The 12,615-nt window shown below is 45.2% G+C and overlaps 1 protein-coding gene across 1 annotated transcript; it reads left to right on the top strand.

Moving 5' to 3' along the window:
- The first annotated feature begins 539 nt into the window (after positions 1-539).
- LOC147020345 (uncharacterized) lies at positions 540-11,582 on the top strand. Its single transcript, XM_085895658.1, has 2 exons — positions 540-4,099; positions 6,749-11,582. Exons 1-2 carry the CDS (start codon positions 3,724-3,726, stop codon positions 6,853-6,855), a joined length of 483 nt encoding a protein of 160 aa, XP_085751784.1. The 5' UTR covers positions 540-3,723; the 3' UTR covers positions 6,856-11,582.
- The last annotated feature ends 1,033 nt before the right edge of the window (positions 11,583-12,615 follow it).

Raw genomic sequence — 12,615 nt, 5'->3', positions numbered from 1 at the left:
CGTGAAGGATGCATTCTACGCCACGCTCGAGTCTGTGGTTGATCAGTGCCCCAGACGAGATACACTTCTAGTCTTGGGGGATTTCAATGCATCGACTGGAACTGATCGGGATGGTTATGAGACATGTGTTGGTCCCCATGGGTCAGGAACTATGAATCAGAATAGCACTAAGTTCCTTGACTTTGCAAGAAGTCATGGACTTAGGGTGGCTGGTTCATGGTTTCAGCGCCCACAAGCTCATCGCTGGACTTGGTATTCCAACGCTGGCGGTGTGGCAAAGGAGATCGACCATGTCCTCGATGACGGTCGCTGGAGGATGATCCAGAACTGCAGGGTCTACCGGAGTGCTCAGTTCCTCAATACTGACCATCGGCTTGTTGCAGCAACTCTAAAGCTGCACCTTAAATCCTGGAGAATGGTACCATCCCATCCAAGGCTGGATGTTGGCAAGCTCAAGGACGAGAGTAGCTGAGGAGTTTGCGAACAGGCTGAGTGGACACTTGGGGGGTCTGGGTGCTTTTGGGGGGGGGGGGGTTCTGAAGAGTTGTGGAGTGCCTTCAAGACCACCGTCCTTGATATTGCCGGTGGAGGTCTTGGAACTCACCGCAGGGCAAAGAAGAATTTTGTCTCTCAAGGGACACTGGATACCATTGACCAGAGTCCCAGGCCCAGGCTGAATGGCAGAGCTGAGCTGTTCAGGGAGCTGAGGCGTAAAACTGTACGTGCACTGAGGGTGGACAAGGAGGCCTATGTGCGAGGAATCTGTGAGGGGGTAGAGCATCACCTGTGGACAGGTGATTCTCATCCCACTTACAGGGGAATTCGTGCATTACGTTCATCCAAGCACATCCCTCGGAGCACTGCAGTTCGAGCAGAGAGTGGTAGGCTCTTGACAGAGAAGTCTGAAGTGAAGGCCCGCTGGGCCGGTTACTTTGAGCGGTTGTACCAGGCTGATCCCCCAGCTGTCGAGTTGGATGTCAAGGGTATTACAATCCCTGTTGCTGACCCTCCAATCAACGGTGGTCCACCTTCGCTTGTGGAAACACAGGCTGCGGTGAACCGGTTGAAACGGGGTGGAGCTCCAGGGATTTGTGGCATCCATGCTGAACTTCTCAATGCTGGTGGAAATGCTGCACTCGTGTCGTTGCATGCAGTTTTCTGCTCTGCCTGGAACACAGGCATCATCCCAACTGATTGGAAGAGGGGTCTTGTTGTCCCTCTCTGGAAAGGGAAGGGTGATTGCCAAGACTGCAACAACTACCGAAGGGTGACGCTGCTCTCGGTGCCGGGCAAGGTCTTTGCTCGGATAATTCTTGATAGTGTTCGCCACCATCTGCTTGATCACCATCGTCCAGAGCAGTCGGGTTTTACACCAAAAAGGTCAACGATTGACCGTATCCTTGCTCTTCGTGTCGTCACTGAACGCAGACGAGAGTTTCGGTAGGGGCTGCTTGCAGCCTATGTTGATCTCTGTTAAGCGTTCGATTCAGTGAATCGGGATGTCCTCTGGAGGATTCTTGGTCTTCGTGGGGTGCCACCAAAACTGATCGATCTGATGTCTGAACTCCACACTGGTACTGAGAGTGCTGTGAAGTGTGGTGGTACAATCTCTGACTAATTTCCAGTTGTTACTGGAGTTCGTCAGGGGCGTGAACTGGCCCCCACACTTTTCAGCAGTTGTATGGACTGGATTTTAGGGAGGATCTCGGAAAGATCAAGCTGCGGTGCATCGTTTGTGAATGTCAAGATCTCAGACCTTGATTTCGCAGATGATGCAGTCATCTTTGCGGAGACTTTAGATATCCTTTTAGGGGCCCTCGAGGTGCTGAATGAGGAGTCGGAGCCACTGGGATTACGGGTTTATTGGGTCAAAACTAAGATCCAGGCTTCCAATGACATCTTGGATGCTGCTGTCCTGTCTGTATCTGTTTGTGGTGAGGATGTTGAGGTCGTGGAGAGATTCACTTACCTTGGCAGTGATATTCATGTCTCTGCTGGCTGTGAGTCAGAGGTCAATAGACGTCTGGGTCGGGCCTGGGGAGTCATGGATTCACTGGATCATGGGGTGTGGCGCTGCCGCTACCTGTGCGGGAGGACGAAAGTCCGCGTCTTCAGGTCCTTGGTGCTTCCAGTCTTGCTCTACAGTTGCGAGACTTGGACTCTGACTAAGTATCTGAGACGGAGACTTAATTCCTTTGGTACCAGGTCTCTTCGGAGAATCCTTGGCTCTCGCTGGTCAGATTTTGTGTCCAACGAGCGGTTGCTGAGAGACACTCGGATGAGATTTGTTACCTGCATAGTCCGTGAGCGTCAGTTGCGGCTGTATGGACATGTGGCTCGTTTTCCTGATGCTGATCCTGCTCACCAGATTCTCTCAGCGAGGGAGTCTCGTGGGTGGAGGAGGCCAGTGGGCCGACCACGTGCCTCATGGTTGCAGCAGGTTGACCAACATCTCAAGGAGATGGAGATGGGCCTGGCATCTGCCTGGGGGATGGCCAGACGGAGGCCCCTGGAGTACCGGCGGAAAGTGGACGCAGCGACGCGCTGTTCTGGCACATGCTCCCATACCTGACCTGACCAGTACACAAACGCCACACAAAAGAAATCCTGGCGACAGTCTGCAATCTCTGATTGCTCTTGTTTGAGATTGGATTGATGCTATTTGGAATTAAAATATAGAGAGATTTAGTTTAACCAGAATGAGGAAATTATATGAGGTTTCCACTGGCGACATCCACGGATATGATATTTGCAGTTTCGCCATCTCTCTCTCTCTCAAACACACACACACACACACACACACACACACACACACACACACACACACACACACACACACACACACACACACACACACACACACACACACACACACACACACACACACTACAACCTCACCATGCGTCGCTAAAGTGGGACATACACCGCCACATTAAAAACAAACAAACACATCACTGCCACGCTCTTAAAAACCTCACCTTCACATCATTCAAAACACCTCACCACATGTCACGAAAGAGACAGGCTTGTTTTAACTGAAGATAAGTACGCAAGTTGCCGTATTGTCATGATATATACCAAGCAAAATTCAAACATTTATTTTGAAAATTTATTTGTAATATTCATGATAATACATTTTTATAAACAAATGAGTTTGAATATTTGTTTTAAAAAAAAATTCACAAAAATACCATAAGGACATATACACAGGAGAGGGAGGTGCAGCCCAGAAGTTTGGTCTGATTTCACAAAAGTTTGAGGGAGTCGTTCAGTGACAACACAGGACAGGACAGGACAACAACACAGACACTGCACACATATATGTTCTACTCTTGATTTCCGAAAGTTGTAGTACAAACTGTAAAACGTGCTCACATTATCATGGAACTAAACATACATCTGGCAGCTTGGCTGCTGGGTAGCTGTCATTTTGTTGGGGCACGACTATGCTGCTGATGCTGTGCCCCCATATCAATACACTCGGACTCCTTTCGCCGACCTCAGAAGGATGACAGGCTGCGTCAACCTCACCTGGTTTTAATTCAGCAGCCAACAGGGCTCAAATTCAGGACCCTTAAGATCCCAAGCCGGCCACTGTAACCACCAAGCCAACACCAGGCTTACCCACCCAACTGATCCCTTCCGACTCCTTTCCAAAAGGAATGCAGTTTTGCGTACTTTTTGTGGAATCCTTTCAATCTATTAAAATAATGACAGCAAAGGATGATGCACAAAGTAAAACTCTGCGGGATGGTACCAGTCATGACCATTGAGAGGCAGCTCGGAGATGGTGATGGTGATGGTGATGGTGATGGTGATGGTGATGGTGATGGTGATGGTGATGGTGATGGTGATGGTGATGGTGATGGTGATGGTGATGGTGATGGTGATGGTGATGGTGATGGTGATGGTGATGGTGATGGTGATGATGATGGTGATGATGATGATGATGATGATGATGATGATGATGATGATGATGATGATGATGATTTGCCGGTTTTGACTGATCTCAGTTTCTTGCCTTTTTATTTTCTGCTTTTGCCCTGGTCTGGAGTACTGAAGAGTGAACCCTGCCGAGACAATCAGCTGAACAGACCAGGTAGGCGCTCATATGGAGCACTCGCAACTTTTTCGAGAAGATACTCTGACTTTAATTTTGTATATAGTGGGTGGGACCGACATTTTTTTTCCCACGCCATCCCTATGTAGCGTGCTCAAGCACTCTCTGATACAAGTCAAAATTTTTTTTTTTATATAAAAAATAAAAAAACCATGGAGGGATAGAATCCCCAAAAAACAACCAAAGGTAGGAAGGAATGACAAGGTAGGAATGACACCACAATCCTTTTACGGATCACCATCACAACATCCTGACATTTATCCATTTCAATCCGACAACAAATAAAACAAGAAAAAGAGCAATCAGACATTGCAGACCCTCACCTGGACTTGTTTTTCATGGTGTGTTTGTGTAGTTTTGTGTTACATAATTAATGAGACAAAATTAGAACAGCCACTTTATAAATGCTGGCAGTGATGACTGGTTCAGCCATTTCAGAGAAGAATATTTTTGAAGGTTTTCTTTTTCCAATACAATATGGCAACCAAATCACGTGACCGATGACGTTAACAAAAAAAATTGTGCATCATTTTATCCTGAGATGACCCTCAAAATTTTTCATACTGACAGGATGTAGCATTCTACATATACAATTATGACAACATAACAAAGGCACCTATGACGTCATTAAAAAAATCACTCATTCCCCATGAGTAGTACTTGCTATGTGCCAAGTTTCAATTTTTTCCTTGATGCGGTTTCAGCGATAGAGGTCCAAAGTTTTTCCATTTTTCCAAAATTGCTGCCACACCACGTGACTTATGACGTCATAATCATTAAAACATTCTACACGAGTAGTCGCACCAATGGTGAAAAATTTATCTCAATCAGACAAGCGGTTGCAGAGAAAAACACGAAAGTTCTGTGTGGACAAACAAACAAACAGACCCAACCACAATACCCTCTCCTTCGGTGAAGGTAATAAACAATTACACCAATCCACACTACAAATCTCCAACTACCTCCAGCATCGATATCATCATACAAATTTTACTATTGTCACCGATAACAAAAATGTCAAAAGATGTCATGATGGCAATCTATAAGCGGATTGTGGAGTTGTATTGTGGCGTCATTCCTACCTTGTTTGGTTGTTTTGGGAGGATTCCATCCCTCCATGTTTTATCGTTTTTATAAAATGTTTTTTTTCTGGATGCCAATATCATCGAGTAAATTATTTTGAGGGTGTCTACGTGGGGAACTCCTCATCCCCCACCCCTTCATTGATATATCTCATACAAGTCTTCCCGAGTTCCCAAACGTCCCATCCATTATTACGGTTCCTTCTGCCTCCACTCAGACATTCTGCTACCCTGTTAACTTTTGAAGTCATCTATTTAATTTGTATGCCAACATGGCAGAATTTTTCTTTACCCTATATCTCCTTTCTCTGCTCCTTCCCCTCTATTCTATCCCCAACTCCTTTATCCTCCCAATCTTCCCCACTCAGCTCCTTTCCTTCTCCTACAATCATGCATTCTCTTCTTTTCCTCAATTTTCTCCCCACCAACACGTACACAATAAAGAGATACCTCCATGCCTATCCTCTTCCCTTCTGTTCCTTTACTCAATGTTGGCATTTCCAATTTCTTCTCTCCTTACCATCTGTAAGCGTAATAAATATATGCTTTATAAAGGGGGTCACATGATCACATCCATTTACATCAGGAGAAGGTACTGCATGATTTGCTTGAATAATAGTAAGCATACGGTATACACAAAGGTAACTTTGGAATGCTCTTTTTAATAACCGGTACGACCCCATGTGAACCTCAAAGCATCAGCAGACAAAGCAGTTTTTTGGCAAGGGTTATAGTGGATGGTTTGCCATTGCCTTCCCAGCGTTATTTGTCCATTCCCTATCCTTTTAAATGCCAATCATCAAGCAAAGAAACAATACTACCATTTTTAAAGTCTTTGGAATGACTCAGACAGGGTTTAAACAAGCGATCTCCCAGACTCGGTGGAACAATTGCATGGCAGCAAGATACACCTGAAATGGTGCTTGGCTGTCTGCATCCCTAGGTAGGAATGAAATTAAACACACACATATACATGTACATATACATATACACATCAGACGCACCTCCTGATTGCAATGGTGAGCATCGCCGTGGATTATGTCTCACACAGCAAAACCGCATAATCCGCACAGAGCAACCATCCATCTGCCACCCAGACAATTGTTCCTGCTAATGCAAACCATTCAACCAGAAGGCACATGATGTGACCAGCGGGGAAAATCGAAACATGAGTGACGAGCACTCCGCTGATCCCCATTGGACATCAGTCCACACCAAAGCGTCACCTCCAATACAGAGGCTTCAGCCTGATGACTCTGTCAGAGACAAAAATTATATGGTCGTCATCAATTAAACATCAAACGGAACCACCGATCCGGATTTCAGGCACATTTGCAGATTATGAGGTTTTACCGTGAGACATAATCCACGGAGATGCTCACCATAACAGCCAGGAGATGCGTCTGATGTATAAATGACGAATGTGGTCATCGTTGGTTAGATGTTTATTGATATACCATCCTGATGAGGGAAATAAGCCTGAAATCTGGACCGGTGGCTCCATTTGATGTTCAACTGATGATCATATCGTCTTTGTCTTCGACAGTTACTGGGCCGAAGCCTCTGTGTTGGAGGCAACACTTTGGTGTGGACTGTTGGCTAATGGGGATCAGTGGAGTTCTCGTCACCCTCCTCATGTTTCTATATATATAATGTTTTGTTTTAAATGTAGATCAGAGATTACCTTGACTTAGTAGTGTACACTGAATAAGAAGGTGAGTACGCAACTTCTGCGACGTCAACTTTTCGCAATGATTTTGAATTTGTTTTGATATAATAAAATGAGCAGACACAAAGATATCAAGATAATTGAAAGGGAATTTTTTTTTGGTACTTGTGTGATGCTGGCCAACCTTTATGGTCTCGGAACAACAGTGGCACTGACAGACATCAAGGGTTGCAAGTCTGCAAGAACAACTGGGTCAGTAGGATTACAGGAGTGAAGAGGGTGGATAGATGAACTGAGGGAGGAGATTGGTGTGCAGATGAGCTTGACAGGGAGATTGATAAAAAGCCAGCTGAAGTGGGATGGACAATTGGTGCAGATGTAGGAAGAGAGAATGGCAAAAAGTGAATAGGTTGAGGGAGCAAGGTGGGAAGAAAAGAAGTAGACTGCGATTGAGATGGGAAGATTGTGTGAGGAGTGACAAATTATAATGTGAGGGTGGTTGGAGAGTGGAGAGTTGGCTGAGGACAAGGGAAAGTGGAGGAGTATCGTGGTCAAGGCAGGGCAGAAGTTTGATACTGTTGGTTCGCACTCCATAGAAATGGAAGAGAAGGAAGATGAAAAATAAAAGCGATAAATCACCTTATTTGTTGAACCCACCGATGCTTTTCACACGTCGGCCATATTCTACGCATGGGCGTCGATTGCTACTTAAAAGTGGCGGTGGAGATGCCATTGCAAGTGCGAATCGCAAAGGCAATAGTGATGACTGGACAAGTCCAGCCCCTGCAAATTGTTTATTGCAGATGCTCTTTGCTGTCGTGGTGCATTCTGATCATTTAATCTGACCTTTGAAATAATTTAACTAATCAAATGGGGTGCTTTTAATTTTGAGCTTTTCCTTGGTGCCAAAGTTAAAGATTGCACTCAAAAACAAGATGCAAAAATGCATTTCATATTTTTATTGTGACTTCTACTTTTCATCCAAATTCTTCAACATCTACAAACAGGCAATGAAATGCACAATGGCACAATGGGAGGGTCGATAGATAAGCTTGGCAGGGGGTTCCTCATTCTGACTCCCCATCTATTTGTCTTTCTTTTAGTCTTCCTCGTACTCTGTAGCAGTTGCGAACACAATAACTTCGTTTTGGGAAGTTGTCACAAGAGATTGAATAAAACTGAAAATGACGGCCCAGACAGCATGTTTCCATGGAGACCACCATGTTGTTAAGTGGTGCCGAGTGGTCCATTGCGTTGGAGTGGTTGCTTTAACATTTTGAAACAAGCAAGCTGCTTGGTAACGGAAGAAGCCCCTGGTGTTAGTATAGCGCAAGCATGATGGGCAAAATAGCCGCCTCCTGCGTCAGATTTCCTTGTTAAGTATATTGAAATCTAAATATTAACCGCCTCCTGCATCAATCCCTTCTGGAGTTTATCATTTCTCAAGTTTGCCTGAATGGATAAACACCAGAGGCCTTTTCATGGTGGATTTGGAATAGGTCGCAGTCTGGACTGATTGTGCCTGCGGTCTGGATGTGGACCGCGGTCCGCCTTTTGAGGACCCTTGGCACTCTAATTACACATTCATCTCCGATTCAACAATGACTCAATGAACTTTTCTGGCCTGAAAATTCCATGATAAGTGAGCAAAAAGGCTGCTTTAGAAGAGAACTTGAAGTAACAAAGCACTGCAGTAGAAATGGTTATCATGCGATCAGAACTCATGCACAAGTGATACATTTTCACGACATGCAGAACGTGCTTAATACAACTTGTGAAATCCAGCACGTGCACAAGCCAACACCGATTTCCTTTATAAAATAATGCCCACCAACACCGTTTTGATTCAAAAGATAACTTATCTGGGGAAAGTAAATATATTTTTATGCATACTTACCTCCACTGCTGAAGGTGGAAGGTGGTTATGTTTTCACCCCTGTGTATGTGTGCAGTACATCGAAAAAGATTGTGGATGGATTCGGATAAAATTTGGTGGGCAGGTTGGGTCTGTGACAAGGACGAACCAATTAGATTTTGGTGAAGATCCGGATCCGACGATTAGAATTTTTAACGATATATAGCACGATATCTCAAAAAGTTGTGGATGGATTTGGACGAAATTTGGTGGACAGGTTGGGTGTGTGACAAGGAAAAAGTGATTCAGTTTTGATAAAGATCCAAATCCGAATCCAGATACAAGGATTACTTAATTTTAAGTGACTCTTCAGCATTGAGAGATAGGGGCAAAAACGATATATTGTTGCGAATCTGGAAGCCATGAGCAAACAACATACAGGTTCTATAGATCAGTAATATCGGTAAGTACATGTTGCCAGTTAGGGTCCTGACCCTTGTCGAATGGGTAATCAAATGTTCCTGCGCTCTGGAGATATTTTAATAGTCAGGTTTTCTTTTTGTTTACTTTTACACCACCATCAACGCCAGAGCCATCTTCCCCTCGCTCTGCTCGACTCCATTGTCTACGTGTGTTTGATGACGTACGGGGGCGGAGATTTCCTTCACCTCAGATCGAGACTCCGCACAGAAGGGCAGGGGCAGGCCTCCTTGTCCAATCAGGAAGCTCAGCACCTCAGATTGGCTCCGCCTAAGCCAGATAGCGTGTTCGGCCCCAACCAATCAGATCCCACGACAGGAGGAAAGGGCTCCAGGTGACGTCACTACGCCCCCGGGCCAATCAAGGAGCTTGCCACCCGTTTTGGCCAGTGAGAGACGAAGAGCGATTTGTGCACCAAAACCAGCCAGTGAGAGAGGGAGGGTCAGGAGGAGGCCCCCCCCCCTCCCCTGAAGAGGGGGGTATAATTATAGGCGTGTTCGGGGTTCTGGTCCTGGAAAGAAGTGTGCGCACAGGTTCTGGCAAGAAGAAACGATGTGCGTGCAGGTGGTGGTTCGGTGCAAGGTGGTTGAGTGCGAAAGCATCTGCGCGCGGAGTGGTCGGTGCACTGAGGGACTTCTCCTGCCAGCCTTCGCCCTGCCGACTTTTCGTTCGCCTGGAGCCTGGTCGTGAGGGCGTCTGGATCATCTGGATCGTGCTGGGGGTCCAGTTCTGCCCTGAGGACCTGGTCCTTGAAGACTGCACAAGGCAGACAGGTCCGAGACAGGCCTCAATAAAGACCATTTTGGTCTGATTCTTTTGGGTGCGTGCGTGTGTGTTTGTGGCACCAGTCAGTTAGGTAGGAAACTGTATAAGTGCCTTGCTGTACATACGTGCCTTTCTTCTAATCGGTTTAACTCTGCTCTTGCGTGCTTCCCTCGTTCCCCAATTATTATTGTAAAATAAATATACCCATTTGTGAAATGTATCCGGCTCATTCATGTCTTCTCCTCCATTGGTTTAACGTGCTGCGTGTTGGAAGATTAGCCAGGCCGTTGTAACGGGACAATTGGACCGACGGATCTCGGCGATAAAACCGCTCGGGTTGCACGTGGTTCGAGTACCCTAAGCGGCTTGTTCCGTACTGGTGCCGTCGAGGGTGTGGAGACTCGGTAAATCGCCACGTGGACATCTAGGTATTTTGAAAATTGCCAAATAACCCTGTATCACGTGGTAGAAATATTGACCTTTCACGGTCCGAAAGGGACCCGTACTTTTCCGAAAAGGTACGATCTAAATTCCAGGTGATCGGTCGAGCCGACTCTGCTGCTCCATCTAGCGGTCATGCTCGCAGCCGATACCCGCCCCCGCAACAATATAACTTGATATTTCAAAAATGTATTGGGCCTGATGTGTTCTCCTGGATCAGGCATTGTGTGGCAGAGGTATGTGCTCTACTGTTTGCCCTTGTAATTATAGTGGAGGTTACGTTTTCACCCCTGTCTGTCTGCAGGATAGCTCAAAAAGTTGCAGACATATCGATGAAATTTGATGGGAAGGTAGGGTGTGTGACAAGGATGAACTCATTCGATTTTGGTGAAGATCCAGATTCGACTACTAGAATTTTTTTTTTAAATTACCCTTCACCATTGAGAGATAGGGCCAAAAATGATATATAGCAGGATCTTTACACTCGCCGAAGCATTCAGATAAGATATTGCATTTGGGTCCGTTTGTTCGCGCAGAACTTTCGTGTTTTTCTCCGCAACTGCTTGTCTGATCGAGACAAATTCTTCACCATTGGTGCGACTTCTCATGTAGAATGTTTCAATGATAATTATGACATCATATTTCACGTGGTGTGGCACCCATATTGGAAAAAAAAAAAGGAAAAAAAAACTACTTTGGACCTCTGTATCTGAAACCGCACCAAAGAAAAATTTGAAACTTGGCACATAGCAAGTACTCCTCATGGGGAGTGCAATTTTTTTATGATGTTAAAGAAGCCTGGTGTTGGCTTCGTGGTTAGGGTGACGGCTTGGGATCCAAGGGTCCTGAGTTCAGGCCCCATTGGCTGCTGAATTAAAATACACCAGGAGGTTAACTCAGCCTGTCATCCTTCCAAGGTCGGCAAAATGAGTACCAGTGCACTCATGTACTGGTAAGGGGGACACTGCATCAGCGGTATAGCCGCGTCCCAACCAATGATGCAACCAGCAGCCACAGGCTGCACTCGATAGAGAGATGTCAAAGGTGCCCTCATTATGACGTCATAATCGCATATGCAGAACGCCAAATCTGAACAGTATGAAAATTTTTTTAGGGTCATCTTGGGATAAAATGGTCCACAAAAAGTAATTAAAAAATCATGACATCATGATAATTAGTAATTGACATCATGTCATCAGTAATTAAAAAAATCATGATTCGGAAAAAAGTTTTTTTTGCTTTTTTAAACCTTCAAAAATCTTCTTTGAAATGAATGAGAAGATTGGGCGAAACTTTACACATGTGGCCGCTTATCCATGAGGAACAAAAGTCACACATGACATCATAGGTCACATGGTTTGGCAGCCATATTGGATTTACCTGAAAACCTACAAAAAAATACACCACTCAAAAGAAGTCCTGGCAAGGATTGCAATCTCCGATTGTTCTTTTTCTAGTTCAAAAATGTATGGGGCCTGATATGTTCTCGTGGATCAGGCATTACATGGCGGAGGTAATGCGATCTACCAAGTGCCCTTCTAGTTTGATTATATATTTGGGGAATATCCCGCATCTGAGCCTGTGTGGATTGTACAGAGCAACGCATTACAATAGTTATATTCGAGCAAAACAAGGGTGGGGGGGGGGTAGGAGGTGTTGTGATCAAACTTTATACTCGCTGAAGGGTTTAATGTATTATCCCATAGTTACAATTCCGATCACACATTCCATGATATGATAACACATTAAATCATGCAAATCTTACACACCCACACACAAACACAAACAGTGAATAGAAGCTATAAAAGTGCAAATTTTGCACTTTTACAGTTAATATTCTTTAAGGAACTATAAATTCAGAAAACAGATCCACAAACGAGAAATCCATCCATCCATCCATCCATCCATTAGCATACTCTGTGCAGAACGTTGGTGCTGCCGAAGCAGTCTCCTTGGCAATTGGGCAGAATCCTGGACGGGTTGCCACTCCGACACAGGATACCAGCAAGCTGGCACTCATTTTGCCAACCTCAGGAGGATGACAGGCTGAGTGAACCCCACCTGGTATTAACTCAATAGCTGAGCGGGATTTGAACTCAGGACCCTAGGATCCAAAGCCCACCACCCAAACCATTAAGCAAACACCAGGCAAAAATGAGAAATGAGGTGTATGAAAAACTGGAGGGGTTTGAGTTTAGACTTG

Source organism: Eptatretus burgeri, chromosome 9 (genome assembly GCF_056783735.1).
Source record: "Eptatretus burgeri isolate ZD-2024b chromosome 9, Ebu_testis_v1, whole genome shotgun sequence".
Lineage (NCBI taxonomy): Eukaryota > Metazoa > Chordata > Myxini > Myxiniformes > Myxinidae > Eptatretus > Eptatretus burgeri.
Note: the sequence above shows the minus strand (reverse complement) of the source record. Positions and strands in the feature narration are given on the sequence as shown.